Genomic DNA, 21489 nt, shown 5'->3' on the forward strand with positions numbered 1-21489 from the left:
ATGTGGTTATTCACTCTGTAGTGTGTTATGGATGATGTGTTTATTCTCTGTGTAGTGTGTTATGGATGATGTGGTTATTCACTTTGTGTAGTGTGTTATGGATGATGTGGTTATTCACTTTGTGTAGTGTGTTATGTATGGATGATGTGGTTATTCACTGTGTAGTGTGTTATGGATGATGTGGTTATTCACTGTGTAGTGTGTTATGGATGATGTGGTTATTCTCTGTGTGTAGTGTGTTATGGATGATGTGGTTATTCACTGTGTAGTGTGTTATGGATGATGTGGTTATTCACTGTGTAGTGTGTTATGGATGATGTGGTTATTCACTGTGTAGTGTGTTATGGATGATGTGGTTATTCACTGTGTGTAGTGTGTTATGGATGATGTGGTTATTCATTGTGTGTAGTGTGTTATGGATGATGTGGTTATTCACTGTCTGTAGTGTGTTATGGATGATGTGGTTATTCACTGTGTAGTGTGTTATGGATGATGTGGTTATTCACTGTGTGTAGTGTGTTATGGATGGATGATGTGGTTATTCATTGTGTGTAGTGTGTTATGGATGATGTGGTTATTCATTGTGTGTAGTGTGTTATGGATGATGTGGTTATTCACTGTCTGTAGTGTGTTATGGATGATGTGGTTATTCACTGTGTAGTGTGTTATGGATGGATGATGTGGTTATTCACTGTGTAGTGTGTTATGGATGGATGATGTGGTTATTCACTGTGTAGTGTGTTATGGATGATGTGGTTATTCACTCTGTAGTGTGTTATGGATGATGTGGTTATTCACTGTGTAGTGTGTTATGGATGATGTGGTTATTCACTGTGTGTAGTGTGTTATGGATGATGTGGTTATTCATTGTGTGTAGTGTGTTATGGATGATGTGGTTATTCACTGTCTGTAGTGTGTTATGGATGATGTGGTTATTCACTGTCTGTAGTGTGTTATGGATGATGTGGTTATTCACTGTGTAGTGTGTTATGGATGATGTGTGTGTTAATTCACGGTTCTCTCTGATCGTTCCAGGTCCTCTTCCAAATGAGTCCCTCAGGCCTGAAGACTGTTTCACTGCTGCCACAGGCCTGAACAACAGCCAGTCATGACATCAAGCATAGGGTCGGGCACAACACACACTGTCCCCTACTGTTGTACGCATTCAGAAATACCAGCCGTTACTCCCTCCTACCCACTGACTAGGATAACACTTCTTCTGAACTACAACACCTCTCTCTCTCTCTCTCTCTCTCTCTCAATTTCAATTCAAGGGGCTTTATTGTCTCTCTCTCTCTCTCTCTCTCTCTTTCTTTCTCTCTCTTTCTTTCTCTCTGTCTCTCTGTCTCCCTCTCTCTGTCTGTCTCTCTCTCTCTGTCTCTCTGTCTCTTTCTTTCTCTCTCTCTCTCTCTCTGTCTCTCTCTGTCTCTGTCTCTCTCTCTCTCTCTGTCTCTCTCTGTCTCTCTCTGTCTCGGTCTCTCTCTCTCTCTCTCTGTCTCTCTCTCTCTCTCTCTGTCTCTCTGTATTTCTCTCTCTCTCTGTCTCTGTCTCTCTGTCTCTCTGTCTCTCTCACCCTCTCTCTCGCTCTCTCTTGCTCTCTCTCTCTGTCTCTTTCTGTGTCTCTGTCTCTGTCTCTGTCTCTGTCTCTGTCTCTCTCTTTTTCTCACACACGTACACACACACACAGGATGCCATATTGTTAAATGTTATAATAACTATTTCCAGGTGATTTATTTCAAACATAACAAGCCTTTTCCTTTCTCAGGGATGATTCTAGCATCTTCGACGGGTCGATGGATGAAGATGACAAGGACAAAGCAAAACGGTTAGACATCACCGCCGTGACATCACCGCCATGACATCACCGCCATGACATCACCGCCATGACATCACCACCATGACCTCCAAATCACAACTAACACTAAAGCCCTGATCAGCTGAAACAGGACTAACACTTAGGCCCTGATCAGCTGAAACGGGACTAACACTTAGGCCCTGATCAGCTGAAACAGGACTAACACTTAGGCCCTGATCAGCTGAAACAGGACTAACACTTAGGCCCTGATCAGCTGAAACAGGACTAACACTTAGGCCCTGATCAGCTGAAACAGGACTAACACTTAGGCCCTGATCAGCTGAAACAGGACTAACACTTAGGCCCTGATCAGCTGAAACAGGACTAACACACAGCTGATTCACATAACTAATCACTTAGGCCCTGATCAGCTGAAACGGGACTAACACACAGCTGATTCACAGAACTAATCACTTAGGCCCTGATCAGCTGAAACAGGACTAACACTTAGGCCCTGATCAGCTGAAACAGGACTAACACTAAGGCCCTGATCAGCTGAAACAGGACTAACACTAAGGCCCTGATCAGCTGAAACAGGACTAACACTTAGGCCCTGATCAGCTGAAACAGGACTAACACTTAGGCCCTGATCAGCTGAAACAGGACTAACACACAGCTGATTCACATAACTAATCACTTAGGCCCTGATCAGCTGAAACAGGACTAACACTTAGGCCCTGATCAGCTGAAACAGGACTAACACTTAGGCCCTGATCAGCTGAAACAGGACTAACACTTATGGCCCTGATCAGCTGAAACAGGACTAACACTTAGGCCCTGATCAGCTGAAACAGGACTAACACTTAGGCCCTGATCAGCTGAAACAGGACTAATCACTTAGGCCCTGATCAGCTGAAACAGGACTAACATTTAGGCCCTGATCAGCTGAAACAGGACTAACACTTAGGCCCTGATCAGCTGAAACAGGACACGGTGCCATTCAGTGAGACTGTAGATAGACAATTGACACTACCCAACTGATAAAAAGGGCTAGTGTCTCTCCATTCCATTCGTTATCGAATGGTCTTTTTAAAGTATATTCCATTGTAATCTGTGATCTATTGTCATCCACAGCGTGTCTCGTAACAAGTCGGAGAAGAAGAGACGAGACCAGTTCAATGTCCTCATCAAGGAGCTGGGCACCATGTTGCCTGGCATCACACGCAAGATGGACAAGTCCACCATCCTGCAGAAGAGCATCGACTTCCTGTGTAAACACAATGGTACCCGCCCCCTTTTACTACCCCTTTCTGTTTCTACTTCCTGTCGTTGTGATGAATGGAAACAAACGGAACTGTTGCTTTTGAGAGTCATGGACGTATAACGAAAATGTTAATTATTCTTGAGTATTATCATGAATACTTACATTATTGAGGAGTGTACACTGAGGATATGAGGAGCAAATTGTGTTTTAAAATAGTATTTTAGGTACTGGTGAAGGTCCCTTTGTGATCTTATCAGGGTCAGAAGTTGACTGGTGAAGGTCCCTTTGTGATCTTATCAGGGTCAGAAGTTGACTGGTGAAGGTCCCTTTGTGATCTTATCAGGGTCAGAAGTTGACTGGTGAAGGTCCCTTTGTGATCTTATCAGGGTCAGAAGTTGACTGGTGAAGGTCCCTTTGTGATCTTATCAGGGTCAGAAGTTGACTGGTGAAGGTCCCTTTGTGATCTTATCAGGGTCAGAAGTTGACTCTACTGTATAAATGGTGTATTCGGATGTATAATTTCTGTATAGTATATTGTGTGTATTCTCATGTATATTTCTAAACACTATGGTGTGTATGTGTCTCCAACAGAGATCTCTGCTCAGTCTGAGTCCAGTGACATCAGACAGGACTGGAAACCTCCGTTCCTTAGCAACGAGGAGTTCACCCAGCTCATGCTGGAGGTGACAACATTACCCTACGATTACTACTACTGTACTACCCTACGATTACTACTACTGTACTCACCTACTATTACTACTACAATACTACCCTACTATTACTACTACTGTACTAACCTACTAATACTACTACAATACTACCCTACTATTACTACTACAATACTACCCTACTATTACTACTACTGTACTACCCTACTAATACTAATACTGTACTACCCTACTAATACTACTACAATACTACCCTACTATTACTACTACAGTACTACCCCACGATTACTACTACTGTACTACCCTACTAATACTACTACAATACTACCCTACTATTACTAATATTACTACAGTATTACCCTACTATTACTACTACAGTACTACCCTACAATTACTACTACTGTACTACCCTACTAATACTACTTCAATACTACCCTACTATTACTACTACAATACTACCCTACTATAACTACTACAGTACTACCCTACTAATACTACTACAATACTACCCTACTATTACTAACATTCTACAGTATTACCATAATATTACTACTACAGTACTACCCTACTAATACTACTACAATACTACCCTACTATTACTAACATTCTACTGTATTACCCTAATATTACTACTACAGCACTACCCTACTAATACTACTACAGTACTACCCTACTATTACTACTACAGTACTACCCTACTATTACTACTACAGTACTACCCTACTATTACTACTACAGTACTACCCTACTATTACTACTACAGTACTACTATTACTACTGCAGTACTACCCTACTATTACTACTACAGTACTACCCTACTATTACTACTACAGTACTACCCTACTATTACTACTATAGTACTACTATTACTACTGCAGTACTACCCTACTATTACTACTACAGTACTACCCTACTATTACTACTACAGTACGACCCTACTACAGTACTACCCTACTATTACTACAGTACTACCCTACTATTACTACTACAGTACTACCCTACTATTACTACTACTAATACTATTACTATACTTACTATATTACTACAGTACTACCCTACTATTACTACTACAGTACTACCCTACTATTACTAATACTAATACTATTACTATACTTACTATATTACTACAGTACTACCCTACTATTACTACTACAGTACTACCCTACTATTACTACTACCACTACAGTGCTACCCTACTATTACTAATACTAATACTATTACTATACTTACTATATTACTACAGTATTACCCTACTATTACTACTACTAATACTATTACTATACTTACTATATTACTACAGTATTACCCTACTATTACTACTACTAATACTATTACTATACTTACTATATTACTACAGTATTACCCTACTATTACTACTACTAATACTATTACTATACTTACTATATTACTACAGTACTACCCTACTATTACTACTACTAATACTATTACTATACTTACTATATTACTACAGTATTACCCTGCTATTACTACTACTAATACTATTACTATACTTACTATATTACTACAGTACTACCCTACTATTACTAATACTAATACTATTACTATACTTACTATATTACTACAGTACTACCCTACTATTACTACTACAGTACTACCCTACTATTACTAATACTAATACTATTACTATACTTACTATATTACTACAGTACTACCCTACTATTACTACTACCACTACAGTACTACCCTACTATTACTACTACAGTACTACCCTACTATTACTACTACCACTACAGTACTACCCTACTATTACTACTACAGTACTACCCTACTATTACTACTACCACTACAGTACTACCCTGCTATTACTACTACTAATACTATTACTATACTTACTATATTACTACAGTATTACCCTACTATTACTACTACAGTACTACCCTACTATTACTACTACTAATACTATTACTATACTTACTATATTACTACAGTACTACCCTACTATTACTACTACAGTACTACCCTACTATTACTACTACTGTACTACCCTACGATTACTACTACAATACTACCCTACTATTACTACTACCACTACAGTACTACCCTACTATTACTACTACAGTACTACCCTACTATTACTACTACCACTACAGTACTACCCTGCTATTACTACTACTAATACTATTACTATACTTACTATATTACTACAGTATTACCCTACTATTACTACTACAGTACTACCCTACTATTACTACTACTAATACTATTACTACCCTACTATTACTACTACAGTACTACCCTACTATTACTACTACAGTACTACCCTACTATTACTAATACTAATACTATTACTATACTTACTATATTACTACAGTATTACCCTACTATTACTACTACAGTACTACCCTACTATTACTAATACTAATACTATACTTACTATATTACTACAGTATTACCCTACTATTACTACTACAGTACTACCCTACTATTACTACTACTAATACTATTACTATACTTACTATATTACTACAGTACTACCCTACTATTACTACTACAGTACTACCCTACTATTACTAATACTAATACTATTACTATACTTACTATATTACTACAGTACTACCCTACTATTACTACTACAGTACTACCCTACTATTACTACTACTAATACTATTACTATACTTACTATATTACTACAGTATTACCCTACTATTACTACTACAGTACTACCCTACTATTACTACTACTAATACTATTACTATACTTACTATATTACTGCAGTATTACCCTACTATTACTACTACAGTACTACCCTACTATTACTACTACTAATACTATTACTATACTTACTATATTACTGCAGTATTACCCTACTATTACTACTACAGTACTACCCTACTATTACTAATACTAATACTATTACTATAACTATACTTACTATATTACTACAGTACTACCCTACTATTACTACTACTAATACTATTACTATACTTACTATATTACTACAGTACTACCCTACTATTACTAATACTAATACTATTACTATACTTACTATATTACTACAGTACTACCCTACTATTACTACTACAGTACTACCCTACTATTACTACTACAGTACTACCCTACTATTACTACTACAGTACTACCCTACTATTACTAATACTAATACTATTACTATACTTACTATATTGCTACAGTACTACCCTACTATTACTACTACAGTACTACCCTACTATTACTAATACTAATACTATTACTATACTTACTATATTACTACAGTACTACCCTACTATTACTACTACCGTACTACCCTACTATTACTAATACTAATACTATTACTATACTTACTATATTACTACAGTACTACCCTACTATTACTACTACAGTACTACCCTACTATTACTAATACTAATGCTATTACTATACTTACTATATTACTACAGTACTACCCTACTATTACTACTACCGTACTACCCTACTATTACTACTACAGTACTACCCTACTAATACTAATACTAATACTAATACTATTACTATACTTACTATATTACTACAGTACTACCCTACTATTACTACTACAGTACTACCCTACTATTACTACTACAGTACTACCCTACTATTACTACTACAGTACTACCCTACTATTACTACTACAGTACTACCCTACTATTACTACTACAGTACTACCCTACTATTACTAATACTAATACTAATACTATTACTATACTTACTATATTACTACAGTACTACCCTACTATTACTACTACAGTACTACCCTACTATTACTACTACAGTACTACCCTACTATTACTACTACAGTACTACCCTACTATTACTAATACTAATACTATTACTATACTTACTATATTACTACAGTACTACCCTACTATTACTACTACAGTACTACCCTACTATTACTACTACCACTACAGTGCTACCCTACTATTACTAATACTAATACTATTACTATACTTACTATATTGCTACAGTACTACCCTACTATTACTAATACTAATACTATTACTATACTTACTATATTACTACAGTACTACCCTACTATTACTACTACAGTACCACCCTACTATTACTACTACCACTACCGTACTACCCTACTATTACTAATACTAATACTATTACTATACTTACTATATTACTACAGTACTACCCTACTATTACTACTACAGTACTACCCTACTATTACTACTACAGTACTACCCTACTATTACTACTACAGGACTACCCTACTATTACTAATACTAATACTATTACTATACTTACTATATTACTACAGTACTACCCTACTATTACTACTACAGTACTACCCTACTATTACTACTACCACTACAGTACTACCCTACTATTACTACTACAGTACTACCCTACTATTACTACTACCACTACAGTACTACCCTACTATTACTACTACAGTACCACCCTACTATTACTACTACCACTACAGTACTACCCTACTATTACTACTACAGTACTACCCTACTATTACTACTACAGTACTACCCTACTATTACTAATACTAATACTATTACTATACTTACTATATTGCTACAGTACTACCCTACTATTACTACTACAGTACTACCCTACTATTACTAATACTAATACTATTACTATACTTACTATATTACTACAGTACTACCCTACTATTACTACTACCGTACTACCCTACTATTACTAATACTAATACTATTACTATACGTACTATATTACTACAGTACTACCCTACTATTACTACTGCAGTACTACTATTACTACTACAGTACTACCCTACTATTACTACTACAGTACTACCCTACTATTACTACTACAGTACTACCCTACTATTACTACTACAGTACTACGCTACTATTACTACTACAGTACTACCCTACTATTACTACTACAGTACTACCCTACTATTACTACTGCAGTACTACTATTACTACTACAGTACTACCCTACTATTACTACTACAGTACTACCCTACTATTACTAATACTAATGCTATTACTATACTTACTATATTACTACAGTACTACCCTACTATTACTACTACAGTACTACCCTACTATTACTACAGTACTACCCTACTATTACTACTACAGTACTACCCTACTATTACTAATACTAATACTATAACTATACTTACTATATTACTACAGTCACAGCGATAAGGACAGACTGGTTACAGTCGTATTAACTGAAGTATAATGTTGTGTTGTAGGCTCTGGATGGATTCTTCATAGTGATAATGACAGATGGGAACATCATCTATGTCTCTGAGAGTGTCACCTCCTTGCTGGAACACCTGCCGGTGAGTCGGACTGTCTGTGTTTCGATTCGTACCACAATACTATTGGACGGAAGGGTTTGGTTCCAATGCCTAGAACCACAGTACTATTGGACAGAAGGGTTTGGTTCCAATGCCTAGAACCACAATACTATTGGACGGAAGGGTTTGGTTCCAATGCCTAGAACCACAATACTATTGGACGGAAGGGTTTGGTTCCAATGCCTAGAACCACAATACTATTGGACGGAAGGGTTTGGTTCCAATGCATAGTACCACAATACTATTGGACGGAAGGGTTTGGTTCCAATGCCTAGAACCACAATACTATTGGACAGAAGGGTTTGGTTCCAATGCATAGTACCACAATACTATTGGACGGAAGGGTTTGGTTCCAATGCCTAGAACCACAGTACTATTGGACAGAAGGGTTTGGTTCCAATGCATAGTACCACAATACTATTGGACGGAAGGGTTTGGTTCCAATGCATAGTACCACAATACTATTGGACGGAAGGGTTTGGTTCCAATGCCTAGAATCACAATACTATTGGACGGAAGGGTTTGGTTCCAATGCATAGTACCACAATACTATTGGACAGAAGGGTTTGGTTCCAATGCATGGTACTATTGGATAGAAGGGTTTGGTTCCAATGCGTAGTACCACTACTATTGGACGGAAGGGTTCGGTTCCAATGCGTAGTACCACTACTATTGGACGGAAGGGTTTGGTTCCAATGCATCGTACCAAGAGCAGCATTATCTGATATAATTTGACTGAGAACACATGATCATTTACAGCAACGACCTGGGGAAGAGTTACAGGGGATAAATGAGCCAATTGTAAACTGAGGATGATTAGGTAGCCATGATGCTTTGAGGGCCAGATTGGGAGTTTAGCCTGGACACCGGGGTTAACACCCCCTTACTCTTACGATGAGTACCAAGGGATCTTTAATAACCACAGAGAGTCAGGACACCTGTTTAGTGTCCCATCCGAAATACGGCACCCTACACAGGGCAATGTCCCCAATCACTGCCCTGGGGCATTATTTTTATATTTTTTTAAGACCAGAAGAAAGAGTGCCTCCTACTGGCCCTTCAACACCACTTCCAGTAGCATCTGGTCTCCCATCCAGGGACCAATCAGGACCGACCCTGCTTAGCTTCTGAAGCAAGCCAGCAGTGGGATACATGGTGGCGTGCTGCTGGCATGCAATTAACTAATTACAATTAATTTCTTATTCGTTTCCTACTTAAAAATGTACTTGGATGTTTGAAAATGTATAATAAAATGTTTCTATACCTTCCCCAGTTGTGTTGAACTCAACGTTGTGTGTGTGTGTGTGTGTGTGTGTGTGTGTGTGTGTGTGTGTGTGTGTGTGTGTGTGTTCCCCAGTCGGACCTGCAGGACCAGAACCTGTTAAACTTCCTCCCCCTGAATGAACACTCGGAGGTGTACAAGGCTCTCTCCAAACACCCCTCCGACCCCGAGAGCCTCGGACCAGAGTACCTCAAGAGTGAGTAACACCCAATCACATTCCCACCTTATTGGCTGCTGGCCTATCACGTCGCTTCTTATACACTGCCGTCCAATCAGATCACTTGTTATACACTGCAAGCAGTCATCTGCAAATATATCGGCCATGTTGTATCTGTAAAAAATCTGTAAACACTGTAAAAATGTTTTTAAGAGAAATGATTGCAACGTAGTTAAGGTTGGTGTTCGTTGTGTTTGATATTTTAATCGTGAAATGTTTTGTTTTTTCATAAAATAAACAATTCATATTTATATTTATTATATTATTATATTATATTTATATTATTTATTATATTATATGATTATATTATATTATATTATTATATATTTATATTATTTATTATATTATTACATTATATTTATATTATTTATTATATTATTATATTATATTATTTGATTATTATATTATTATATTATATTTTATATTTATAAATTCATATTTATATTATTTATTATATTATTATATTTATATTATATATTTATTATAATTATATTTTATATTTATAAGTTCATATTTATATTTTATTGTATTATTTATTATGTTATATTATATTTATATTATATTATTCATTATATTATTATATTGTATTTATATTATTTATTATATTATATTATGATATTATATTTATTATATTTATATTTTATATTTATAAATTCATATTTATATTATATTATTTATTTTATTATATTATTATATTTTATATTTATAAATTCATATTTATAAATAAATTTTTCATATTTATTTTTTTTACAGCCAAGAACCAGCTGGAGTTTTGTTGCCATGTGTTGAGAGGGACCATCGACCCTAAAGAACCTGCCGTCTACGAACACGTCAAATTCATCGGCAACTTCAAGTCGCTGAACGACGGTGAGCGTCTGTTTTCACTAGAAAAGCAAAACTGGTCTTGTTTTATCAGATGTAGAACAAAATAAACAGCTGTTAGTTTTGATCATCTGTTCTGGTTTCTACTCATGGCAACGCCCTCCTCTCCTCTCCTCTCCTCTCCTCTCCTGGTAACGCCCTCCTCTCCTCTCCTGGTAACGCCCTCCTCTCCTCTCCTCTCCTCTCTCTAGTCCCCAACACCACCAGGAATGGTTTAGCAGGAGTGTTACAGAGATCCCTACAACCTGCCTTTGATGACCTGGTCTGCTTCGTCGCCACCGTCAGGCTGGCTAAACCACAGTTCATCAAGGTGACACACACCATACACCACACACCACACACACACACACACACACACACACACACACACACACACACACACACACACACACACACACACACACACACACACACACACACAGTGCTGAGCAATTACTGCCTCTTGAGGTCGGTTCGGTTTCGGTTCGATTAATGAAAAAATAATCCTGGTTTTTCGATTTCAATAATTTATTTCTAAACATTAAATGCACTATGCATTATGTGGGTTGATCTCTGTAACAACACAGAAGTCCCATGATGCTTCGTGACGGTCCATTACTGCTTATCACTTATTAACCATTAGATATTCACATTACTTTGCTTTAATTAAATATTTAAGTTCTGTATATTACGTTTGTTTTATTTGATGACTTTATTATTTCATTCCAAGTCATCGTCTCGTCTCTGTAGAGCCGCTGTCTGACAAAAACACTGTTTTAATATTTATTCGTAGCGAACAAGGTATTATTTAATGACTGCTGAATATCAACTATCAATCACTCAGATCCTGTATTTCCGGGTAGAGATACCTCACGAAGAAACTGCTCTTGATCGCACGTTCTTCTCTTCTCTCGGTGTGCAAAGGATTATGGTCATTGTAGTTAATTACCATGTTTTCTGAGCTAAACTATGTAGAATATTGGCCTGTTGAAAACTACAACTCCCTACTACAACGCACAGTTCAGGCTTGATCTGATTTATCTCTAGAAAAACTACGCCTTGAGCTCACATTAAAAAAAAAACTGAACGAAATGGAATTCAAAAAATTGAACCAACATTGGTCAGTTAGTTGTTTTAAAAGCTCAAAATTAACCAACATTTTGGTTAATCGCTCAGCACTAACACACACACACACACACACACACACACAAAAACACACACAAAAAAATGAAGTAACAAGAGAGTTGATGGTCAAGCCTATTTAACAAACAGTATTTAAACGCAACAAAGCTACACCTGCATATAGATATTTTTCTATATTATATACACCCACCGGACAGTTTATTAGGTACACCACCCTGTTCATTAAAATGGGTCACTCCTACAGACAGTGAGTCACATGACCGGGGCTTGCTATATAAACCAGGCAGACAGGCTTCAAGGCATTCAGTTACTGTTCTATCGAACTTCAGAATTGGCAGAACTTGTGACCGTAGAGGCTTGGCGGTATGATCGTCGGTGCCAGGTGTCGGATCCAGTACCTCAGAAACGGACGCCCACCTGGGCTTTTCACGACCGTGTCTAGCGTTTACCGAGAACGGTGCGACAAAACGAGGAACGTCCAGTCAGCGGCAGTCCTGTGGGTCATCAACGGCTGGTTGATGAGAGCGGTCCAAGGAGAATGGTAGGAATGGTTCGAGCTAACAGGAGGGCCACAAACAGACACATGGAGGCCACTACAACCAACAGTAGGTTGAGCTAACAGGAGGGCCACAAACAGACACATGGAGGCCACTACAACCAACAGTAGGTTGAGCTAACAGGAGGGCCACAAACAGACACATGGAGGCCACTACAACCAACAGTAGGTTGAGCTAACAGGAGGGCCACAAAACAGACAAATGGAGGCCACTACAACCAACAGTAGGTTGAGCTAACAGGAGGGCCACAAACAGACAAATGGAGGCCACTACAACCAACAGTAGGTTGAGCTAACAGGAGGGCCACAAACAGACACATGGAGGCCACTACAACCAACAGTAGGTTGAGCTAACAGGAGGGCCACAAAACAGACAAATGGAGGCCACTACAACCAACAGTAGGTTGAGCTAACAGGAGGGCCACAAACAGACAAATGGAGGCCACTACAACCAACAGTAGGTTGAGCTGACAGGAGGGCCACAAACAGACAAATGGAGGCCACTACAACCAACAGTAGGTTGAGCTAACAGGAGGGCCACAAACAGACAAATGGAGGCCACTACAACCAACAGTAGGTTGAGCTAACAGGAGGGCCACAAACAGACAAATGGAGGCCACTACAACCAACAGTAGGTTGAGCTAACAGGAGGGCCACAAACAGACAAATGGAGGCCACTACAACCAACAGTGGGTTGAGCTAACAGGAGGGCCACAAAACAGACAAATGGAGGCCACTACAACCAACAGTGGGTTGAGCTAACAGGAGGGCCACAAACAGACAAATGGAGGCCACTACAACCAACAGTGGGTTGAGCTAACAGGAGGGCCACAAACAGACACATGGAGGCCACTACAACCAACAGTAGGTTGAGCTAACAGGAAGGCCACAAACAGACACATAGAGGCCACTACAACCAACAGTAGGTTGAGCTAACAGGAGGGCCACAAACAGACACATGGAGGCCACTACAACCAACAGTAGGTTGAGCTAACAGGAGGGCCACAAACAGACAAATGGAGGCCACTACAACCAACAGTAGGTTGAGCTAACAGGAGGGCCACAAACAGACACATGGAGGCCACTACAACCAACAGTAGGTTGAGCTAACAGGAGGGCCACAAACCGACAAATGGAGGCCACTACAACCAACAGTAGGTTGAGCTAACAGGAGGGCCACAAGCAGACAAATGGATGCCACTACAACCAACAGTAGGTTGAGCTAACAGGAGGGCCACAAAACAGACAAATGGAGGCCACTACAACCAACAGTAGGTTGAGCTAACAGGAGGGCCACAAAACAGACAAATGGAGGCCACTACAACCAACAGTGGGTTGCAGAACGGCATCTCAGAACACACATCTCGCTGGTCCTTGTCAAGGACGGGCTACTGCAGCAGACGACCAAATCAAATGTATTTTATAAAGCCCTTCTTACATCAGCTGATATCTCAAAGTGCTGTACAGAAACCCAGCCTAAAACCCCCAAACAGCACGCAATGCAGGTGTAGAAGCACGGTGGCTCTGAAAAAACTCCCTAGAAAGGCCAGAAAACTAGGAAGAAACCTAGAGAGGAACCAGACCACACCGGGTTCCACTCCTATCAGCTAAAAACAAGAAGAAGCAGCTCCAGTGGGCAACGCCATCACCAACACTGGACAAGTGAGGCGTGGAAAAACATGGCCCTGGAACATGACAGATGATTTCAGTACCAGAGTGTCCTGGTCCGTCCCCAAGACCTCTACCCAATAGAGCAGCGATGGGATGAGATGGAACGGGCTGTTCGCAGCATGAATGTACCACCGCCAAAATCTGCAGCAGCTGTGGGACGTTTCAGACACCTTGTAGAATCCCATTTCCCCGAATAATTCAGGCTGTTCTGGAGGCAAAATGAGTCCGATCAGGTACAAGATTGTTGTACCTAATAAACTGGCCACTGAGTGTATATTGTCTATCTATATTCAATCATCTATATATTGATATCTGTCTTGTTGTCTATCCCTCCATAGGAGATGTGTACAGTGGTGGAGCACAATGAAGAGTTCACCTCCCGACACAGTCTGGAGTGGAAGTTCCTTTTCCTAGACCACAGGTAACACAGTCTCTAGTAGTTCTTATTCCTAGACCACAGGTAACACAGTCTCTAGTAGTTCTTATTCCTAGACCACAGGTAACACAGTCTCTAGTAGTTCTTATTCCTAGACCACAGGTAACACAGTCTCTAGTAGTTCTTATTCCTAGACCACAGGTAACACAGTCTCTAGTAGTTCTTATTCCCAGACCACAGGTAACACAGTCTCTAGTAGTTCTTATTCCTAGACCACAGGTAACACAGTCTCTAGCAGTTCTTATTCCTAGACCACAGGTAACACAGTCTCTAGCAGTTCTTATTCCTAGACCACAGGTAACACAGTCTCTAGTAGTTCTTATTCCTAGACCACAGGTAACAGTCTCTAGTAGTTCTTATTCCTAGACCACAGGTAACACAGTCTCTAGTAGTTCTTATTCCTAGACCACAGGTAACACAGTCTCTAGTAGTTCTTATTCCTAGACCACAGGTAACACAGTCTCTAGTAGTTCTTATTCCTAGACCACAGGTAACACAGTCTCTAGTAGTTCTTACACACACACACACACACACACACACACACACACACACACACACACACACACACACACACACACACACACACACACACACACACACACACACACACACACACACACAGTCTTGTATAGCTAAGCTTGTGGGGACACACAATTCAGTCCCACCCTGTACTCTTACCCTAACCTTAAACCTAACCCTAACTATTAACCCTAAAACTAACCCGAGCTCCTAACTCTAGCTCCTAACTCTAGCTCCTAACTCTAGCTCCTAAACCTAGCTCCTAACCCTAGCTCCTAACACTAGCTCTTAACCCTAGCTCCGAACCCTAAAACTAACCCCAGCTCCTAACCCTGAAACTAACCCTAGCTTCTAGCTCCTAACCCTAGCTCCTAACTCTAGCTCCTAACTCTAGCTCCTAACCCCAGCTCCTAACCCTGAAACTAACCCTAGCTCCTAACCCTGAAACTAACCCAAGCTCCTAACCCTAGCTCCTAACCCCAGCTCCTAACCCTAGCTCCTAACTCTAGCTCCTAACCCTAGCTCCTAACTCTAGCTCCTAACCCCATCTCCTAACCCTAGCTCCTAACCCCAGCTCCTAACCCTAGCTCCTAACCCTAGCTCCTAACCCCAGCTCCTAACCCCAGCTCCTAACCCCAGCTCCTAACCCTAGCTCCTAACCCCAGCTCCTAACCCTAGCTCCTAACCCTGAAACTAACCCAAGCTCCTAACCCTAGCTCCTAACCCTGAAACTAACCCTAGCTCCTAACCCTGAAACTAACCCTAGCTCCTAACCCTGAAACTAACCCTAGCTCCTAACCCTGAAACTAACCCTAGCTCCTAACCCTGAAACTAACCCTAGCTCCTAACCCTGAAACTAACCCTAGCTCCTAACCCTGAAACTAACCCTAGCTCCTAACCCTGAAACTAACCCTAGCTCCTAACCCTAGCTCCTAACCCTGAAACTAACCCTAGCTCCTAACCCTGAAACTAACCCTAGCTCCTAACCCTGAAACTAACCCTAGCTCCTAACCCTGAAACTAACCCTAGCTCCTAACCCTAGCTCCTAACCCTAAAACTAACCCTAAAACTAACCCTAGCTCCTAACCCTAGCTCTTAACCCTAGCTCCTAACCCTAGCTCCTAACCCTAGCTCCTAACCCTAGCTCTTAACCCTAGCTCTTAACCCTAGCTCCTAACCCTAGCTCCTAACCCTAGCTCCTAACCCTAGCTCCTAACCCTAGCTCCTAACCCTAGCTCCTAACCCTAGCTCCTAACCCTAGCTCCTGACGTAATTCTAACACTAATTCTAAACCCTAGAGTTAAAAATAGCATTTTACCCTGTGGGGACTAACAAAATGTCCCCAGTTGGTCAAATCTTTGTTCCTTTACTGTTGTTGTGGGGACTTATCAGTTAAACACACACACACACACACACACACACACACACACACACACACACACACACACACACACAGACAGACAGACAGACAAGTGGTATTATTGTTAATAAGCAGGCTGGGTAACTGATGATTTAATTTCCTCCCTCCAGGGCTCCACCAATCATAGGCTACCTTCCATTTGAGGTTCTGGGGACGTCGGGGTACGACTACTATCATGTAGACGACCTGGGGACACTGGCCAAGTGTCACGAACACTGTGAGTGACGCACACACGCACTCTCACACATACACACACGCACGCACACACGCGCAAAGACACATACACATACACACGCATACACACACACACACACACACACACACACACACACACACTCTGACCGCCCCTCTCTCCTCTCTGTCTAGTGATGCAGTATAGTAAAGTTACTACAGGTTCCTCTCCTCTCTCCTCTCTGTCTAGTGATGCAGTATGGTAAAGTTACTACAGGTTCCTCTCCTCTCTGTCTAGTGATGCAGTATGGTAAAGTTACTACAGGTTCCTCTCCTCTCTGTCTAGTGATGCAGTATGGTAAAGTTACTACAGGTTCCTCTCCTCTCTGTCTAGTGATGCAGTATGGTAAAGTTACTACAGGTTCCTCTCCTCTCTCCTCTCTGTCTAGTGATGCAGTATGGTAAAGTTACTACAGGTTCCTCTCCTCTCTGTCTAGTGATGCAGTATGGTAAAGTTACTACAGGTTCCTCTCCTCTCTGTCTAGTGATGCAGTATGGTAAAGTTACTACAGGTTCCTCTCCTCTCTGTCTAGTGATGCAGTATGGTAAAGTTACTACAGGTTCCTCTCCTCTCTGTCTAGTGATGCAGTATGGTAAAGTTACTACAGGTTCCTCTCCTCTCCTCTCTGTCTAGTGATGCAGTATGGTAAAGTTACTACAGGTTCCTCTCCTCTCTGTCTAGTGATGCAGTATGGTAAAGTTACTACAGGTTCCTCTCCTCCTCTCTGTCTAGTGATGCAGTATGGTAAAGTTACTACAGGTTCCTCTCCTCTAGTGATGCTCTCTCTGTCTAGTGATGCAGTATGGTAAAGTTACTACAGGTTCCTCTCCTCTCTGTCTAGTGATGCAGTATGGTAAAGTTACTACAGGTTCCTCTCCTCTCTCCTCTCTGTCTAGTGATGCAGTATGGTAAAGTTACTACAGGTCCTCTCCTCTCTCCTCTCTGTCTAGTGATGCAGTATAGTAAAGTTACTACAGGTTCCTCTCCTCTCTCCTCTCTGTCTAGTGATGCAGTATGGTAAAGTTACTACAGGTTCCTCTCCTCTCTCCTCTCTGTCTAGTGATGCAGTATGGTAAAGTTACTACAGGTTCCTCTCCTCTCTGTCTAGTGATGCAGTATGGTAAAGTTACTACAGGTTCCTCTCCTCTCTGTCTAGTGATGCAGTATGGTAAAGTTACTACAGGTTCCTCTCCTCTCTCCTCTCTGTCTAGTGATGCAGTATGGTAAAGTTACTACAGGTTCCTCTCCTCTCTGTCTAGTGATGCAGTATGGTAAAGTTACTACAGGTTCCTCTCCTAGTGATGCTCTCTCTGTCTAGTGATGCAGTATGGTAAAGTTACTACAGGTTCCTCTCCTCTCTGTCTAGTGATGCAGTATGGTAAAGTTACTACAGGTTCCTCTCCTCTCTGTCTAGTGATGCAGTATGGTAAAGTTACTACAGGTTCCTCTCCTCTCTCCTCTCTGTCTAGTGATGCAGTATGGTAAAGGTTACTACAGTATGGTTCCTCTCCTCTCTGTCTAGTGATGCAGTATGGTAAAGTTACTACAGGTTCCTCTCCTCTCTGTCTAGTGATGCAGTATGGTAAAGTTACTACAGGTTCCTGTCTAGTGATGCAGTATGGTAAAGTTCTCAGGTTCCTCTCTGTCTAGTGATGCAGTATGGTAAAGTTACTACAGGTTCCTCTCTCCTCTCTCTCTCTGTCTAGTGATGCAGTATGGTAAAGTTACTACAGGTTCCTCTCCTCTCTGTCTAGTGATGCAGTATGGTAAAGTTACTACAGGTTCCTCTCCTCCTCTGTCTAGTGATGCAGTATGGTAAAGTTACTACAGGTTCCTCTCCTCTCTGTCTAGTGATGCAGTATGGTAAAGTTACTTCCTCTCCTCTCTGTCTAGTGATGCAGTATGGTAAAGTTACCAGGTTCCTCTCCTCTCTCCTCTGTCTAGGTTCCTCTCCTCTCTCTCTGTCTAGTGATGCAGTATGGTAAAGTTACTACAGGTTCTCCTCTCCTAGTGATGCAGTCTCAGGTTCCTCTCTGTCTAGTGATGCAGTATGGTAAAGTTACTACAGGTTCCTCTCCTCTCTCCTCTCTGTCTAGTGATGCAGTATGGTAAAGTTACTACAGGTTCCTCTCCTCTCTGTCTAGTGATGCAGTATGGTAAAGTTACTACAGGTTCCTCTCCTATGGTAAAGTTACTTCCTCTCCTCTCTGTCTAGTGATGCAGTATGGTAAAGTTACTACAGGTTCCTCTCCTCTCTGTCTAGTGATGCAGTATGGTAAAGTTACTACAGGTTCCTCTCTCCTCTCTGTCTAGTGATGCAGTATGGTAAAGTTACTACAGGTTCCTCTCCTCTCTCCTCTCTGTCTAGTGATGCAGTATGGTAAAGTTACTACAGGTTCCTCTCCTCTCTGTCTAGTGATGCAGTATGGTAAAGTTACTACAGGTTCCTCTCCTCTGTCTAGTGATGCAGTATGGTAAAGTTACTCAGGTTCCTCTCCTCTCTCCTCTCTGTCTAGTGATGCAGTATGGTAAAGTTACTACAGTGTTCCTCTTCCTCTCTGTCTAGTGATGCAGTATGGTAAAGTTACTACAGGTTCCTCTCCTCTCCTCTCTGTCTAGTGATGCAGTATGGTAAAGTTACTACAGGTTCCTCTCCTCTCTGTCTAGTGATGCAGTATGGTAAAGTTACTGGTTCTAGTGATGCAGTATGGTAAAGTTACTACAGGTTCCTCTCCTCTCTGTCTAGTGATGCAGTATGGTAAAGTTACTACAGGTTCCTCTCCTCTCTCTGTCTAGTGATGCAGTATGGTAAAGTTACTACAGGTTCCTCTCCTCTCTCCTCTCTGTCTAGTGATGCAGTATGGTAAAGTTACTACAGGTTCCTCTCTCCTCTCTGTCTAGTGATGCAGTATGGTAAAGTTACTACAGGTTCCTCTCCTCTCTCCTCTCTGTCTAGTGATGCAGTATGGTAAAGTTACTACAGGTTCCTCTCCTCTCTCCTCTCTGTCTAGTGATGCAGTATGGTAAAGTTACTACAGGTTCCTCTCCTCTCTCCTCTCTGTCTAGTGATGCAGTATGGTAAAGTTACTACAGGTTCCTCTCTCCTCTCTGTCTAGTGATGCAGTATGGTAAAGTTACTACAGGTTCCTCTCCTCTCTGTCTAGTGATGCTCCTCTCTGTCTAGTGATGCAGTATGGTAAAGTTACTACAGGTTCCTCTCCTCTCTCCTCTCTGTCTAGTGATGCAGTATGGTAAAGTTACTACAGGTTCCTCTCCTCTCTCTGTCTAGTGATGCAGTATGGTAAAGTTACTACAGGTTCCTCTCCTCTCTCTCTGTCTAGTGATGCAGTATGGTAAAGTTACTACAGGTTCCTCTCCTCTCTCTCAGTATGGTAAAGTTACTCTGTCTAGTGATGCAGTATGGTAAAGTTACTACAGGTTCCTCTCCTCTCTCTGTCTAGTGATGCAGTATGGTAAAGTTACTACAGGTTCCTCTCCTCCTCTCTATGGTAAAGTTACTACAGGTTCTCTGTCTAGTGATGCAGTATGGTAAAGTTACTACAGGTTCCTCTCCTCTCTCTCTGTCTATCTCTCCTCTCTGTCTAGTGATGCAGTATGGTAAAGTTACTACAGGTTCCTCTCCTCTCTGTCTAGTGATGCAGTATGGTAAAGTTACTACAGGTTCCTCTCCTCTCTGTCTAGTGATGCAGTATGGTAAAGTTACTACAGGTTCCTCTCCTCTCTCCTCTCTGTCTAGTGATGCAGTATGGTAAAGTTACTACAGGTTCCTCTCCTCTCTCTCTGTCTAGTGATGCAGTATGGTAAAGTTACTACAGGTTCCTCTCCTCTCTGTCTAGTGATGCAGTATGGTAAAGTTACTACAGGTTCCTCTCCTCTCTCTCTGTCTAGTGATGCAGTATGGTAAAGTTACTACAGGTTCCTCTCCTCTCTCTAGTCTATGGTAAAGTTACTGTCTAGTGATGCAGTATGGTAAAGTTACTACAGGTTCCTCTCCTCTCTCCTCTCTGTCTAGTGATGCAGTATGGTAAAGTTACTACAGGTTCCTCTCCCTCTCTGTCTAGTGATGCAGTATGGTAAAGTTACTACAGGTTCCTCTCCTCTCTCCTCTCTGTCTAGTGATGCA

The 21489-nt window shown here is 40.9% G+C and overlaps 2 protein-coding genes across 3 annotated transcripts in view; both read left to right on the top strand.

The window, feature by feature from the left end:
• Positions 1-21489, top strand: part of ecpas (Ecm29 proteasome adaptor and scaffold) — a 176247-nt gene that overhangs the window by 82865 nt on the left and 71893 nt on the right. The gene's annotated exons all lie outside the window — the stretch shown is intronic.
• Positions 1-21489, top strand: part of LOC135506436 (circadian locomoter output cycles protein kaput-like) — a 41504-nt gene that overhangs the window by 11392 nt on the left and 8623 nt on the right. The window contains exons 3-12 of the mRNA XM_064925828.1: positions 1036-1125; positions 1766-1825; positions 2930-3078; positions 3651-3742; positions 8901-8990; positions 10366-10486; positions 11261-11374; positions 11581-11699; positions 15077-15159; positions 17224-17330. Of these exons, the coding sequence (XP_064781900.1) occupies positions 1109-1125; positions 1766-1825; positions 2930-3078; positions 3651-3742; positions 8901-8990; positions 10366-10486; positions 11261-11374; positions 11581-11699; positions 15077-15159; positions 17224-17330 (952 nt within the window). The 5' untranslated portion in view covers positions 1036-1108. The remainder of the gene's footprint in view (positions 1-1035; positions 1126-1765; positions 1826-2929; positions 3079-3650; positions 3743-8900; positions 8991-10365; positions 10487-11260; positions 11375-11580; positions 11700-15076; positions 15160-17223; positions 17331-21489) is intronic.

This window comes from Oncorhynchus masou, chromosome 20 (genome assembly GCF_036934945.1).
Source record: "Oncorhynchus masou masou isolate Uvic2021 chromosome 20, UVic_Omas_1.1, whole genome shotgun sequence".
Classification (NCBI taxonomy): Eukaryota; Metazoa; Chordata; class Actinopteri; order Salmoniformes; family Salmonidae; genus Oncorhynchus; species Oncorhynchus masou.